General features: G+C 57.0%; 1 protein-coding gene across 1 annotated transcript in view; it reads left to right on the top strand.

Moving 5' to 3' along the window:
• The first annotated feature begins 474 nt into the window (after positions 1–474).
• RICTOR (RPTOR independent companion of MTOR, complex 2) overlaps positions 475–2,223 on the top strand; it is a 178,247-nt gene continuing 176,498 nt past the window's right edge. Inside the window, exons 1-2 of the mRNA XM_012649518.1 lie at positions 475–523; positions 695–742. Of these exons, the coding sequence (XP_012504972.1) occupies positions 475–523; positions 695–742 (97 nt within the window). The remainder of the gene's footprint in view (positions 524–694; positions 743–2,223) is intronic.

Genomic DNA, 2,223 nt, shown 5'->3' with positions numbered 1-2,223 from the left:
ATCGTTTTAAATGATGACTACGGAAGCGGAGCCGTCTCTCCCAGGGCTTGAAAGCAAACAGGAGACGCTGGCAGGACGGTTTCAGCAGGTGGCCAGCCGGCCGCATCCTGACCTCCTCCGCCCCCGCTCGCCTCGGTTTGGACTACGGTTTCCGCGACGCATCCTCCACGCTGCAAACTCGCATCAATGGGATTCCTCTCGTGGAAAATACCCCCCCTCCCGGCAGACAAGCCCTAGGACGGCCGGGCCTGTGGCCGCGCCCTCCAGGTCCAGGACTGACGGGAGCCGCGAGTTCCATCCTGGCCTCGGGTCGGCTCGCACCCCCTTCGCAGACGGGCTGGCCAGCACCACCCACCGCCTGCCGCTGAGGGGGCGGGGGAGGTGCCGCGGGGGGCGGGCGCGGCGCGCAGGGAGGGGAAGGGGTTCTCGCGCGATCGGGCGAGGTTTCCGGTGTTGTGACTGAAACCCGTCAATATGGCGGCGATCGGCCGCGGCCGCTCTCTGAAGAACCTCCGAATACGAGGTAAGCCTGCTGCAGCCCTCACTCCCCACCGCCCGGCGTCCGCCACCCCTAGCACTTGCCTTCCCCTGGCCCTGGGTGAGGGGAGCGAGCCGGGGCGCTGGCCGGAGCCAGGGCAGCCGCAGCTGGCCTGCGAGCGAATCCTAATTGGGGCTGTGTGTCTGTTTCGCGCAGGGCGGAATGACAGCGGCGAGGAGAACGTCCCGCTGGATCTGACCCGAGGTAACGCGGAGCGCCGCGGGCGCCGGCGAGGGCGCGCTGCTGGGGAGGAGCCGGGCCCGGGGCTGGGGGCCCGAGGCAGGGGCGGGCCCCGCTCGGGACCGGCGGGGGTGCGGGGGACAGAGCCGGAGCCCCGCCTGCCGGCCCGCGGGAGCCGAGCCCGGGGCTGCCTCGCCAGACCCATCCCCCTTCCCGGTGCCCGCTTCCCTCGCCCAAGCCCTTTTCTGGGCCTCGGGCTGCTGCGGGTGCCGGCTAGCACTGAGTAGGACTCGGCGGAGCCGGCGACCCTGATGGTTCTCTGGACTCCCGGGGGTGGGTGTTTGACACCTAAGCGGGAGCTAAGGCTGCTGAATTCTGGGGGCGGCTGGAGGGAGGTAGAGGCTGTTATTTAGGTTGCAGGAGGATGTTTGAGGGAAGAGCGACCACATCCTGCCCTCCCCGTCCCCCAGAGCAGAAGCCGGACCTGCTCGGTTCTTGCTGACTGCGTGACTGCTTTTCTTTTTGCCCACCGCCCTGTGGGGACCCGCAGCATTGATAACTCGGTAGTGAAACCTAGAGCTGGTCATTACTGCTAAGTGTCTGGTTTACGCTATGTTTCCCTTCTGCTTCCCTTTCCCGGGCCGCTGGGACTGTAGTTGGCAAAAGACCGCCTCCTCACCCTGTTGCAGGTTCATTGTTTACCTTCTGCAGTGATGGGTTTGTTTACACCTTAGGAACAGGGTAAACCCGGTTGTATTTTAAGGACCAAATCCGGCTTCTAGCCAGTATTTCTTATATCAGTCACAGTATTAGAGTTTATTCGACAATATCTCTCTGAAGATTGAGTAGTTGTCATACGAGATTGTTTTCTCTTCCACGATAAACAGGATTTGGTCTACTGATTCCGACGGAGTCGTGTTTCTCACCGGCTGTAGCTTGGGTTCAGCTGTACAGAATCAGTTTCTTTCTGAGACCTGTAAAACACCTTAGGAAGTTTTTAAAAAAAGTTGTTGTCATCATTCTATATGAGATCAATTTATGTAGTTTTTACTCTGTGTTGTGCTTGACGTAATGAATATTATGTGCAGTATTTGTTAAACCTGGGCTCATTGTTGGCAACGGCTCATCTCTGTAGTGAAAGCGTGGTGTATTCTCTAATTTGTTTTATTTTGTATACCTTAATGTAAGATTACTGTTTTATAAACTGAATGGTCATCTTTCATTGAGCTACAGGAGTACATTTTTGTAACTTAATATTTTATTCTGAAAGTTCTGGGACTTAGTTTTGGGTGAACCAGGTCTTTTTTACAGGCAGAAGAGTTTCTAAAATACAATATAGGCCGGGCGCGGTGGCTCACGCCTGTAATCCTAGCAAGGCGGGCGGATTGTTTGAGCTCAGGAGTTCGAAACCAGCCTGAGTAAGAGCGAGACCCCGTCTCTACTAAAAATAGAAAGAAATTAATCGGACAACTAAAAATATATAGAAAAAACTAGCCGGGCATGGT

The sequence above is a fragment of the Propithecus coquereli genome, unplaced genomic scaffold (genome assembly GCF_000956105.1).
Source record: "Propithecus coquereli isolate 6110/MARCELLA unplaced genomic scaffold, Pcoq_1.0 Scaffold110, whole genome shotgun sequence".
Classification (NCBI taxonomy): domain Eukaryota; kingdom Metazoa; phylum Chordata; class Mammalia; order Primates; family Indriidae; genus Propithecus; species Propithecus coquereli.
This window is presented reverse-complemented; position numbering and strand designations above follow the sequence as displayed.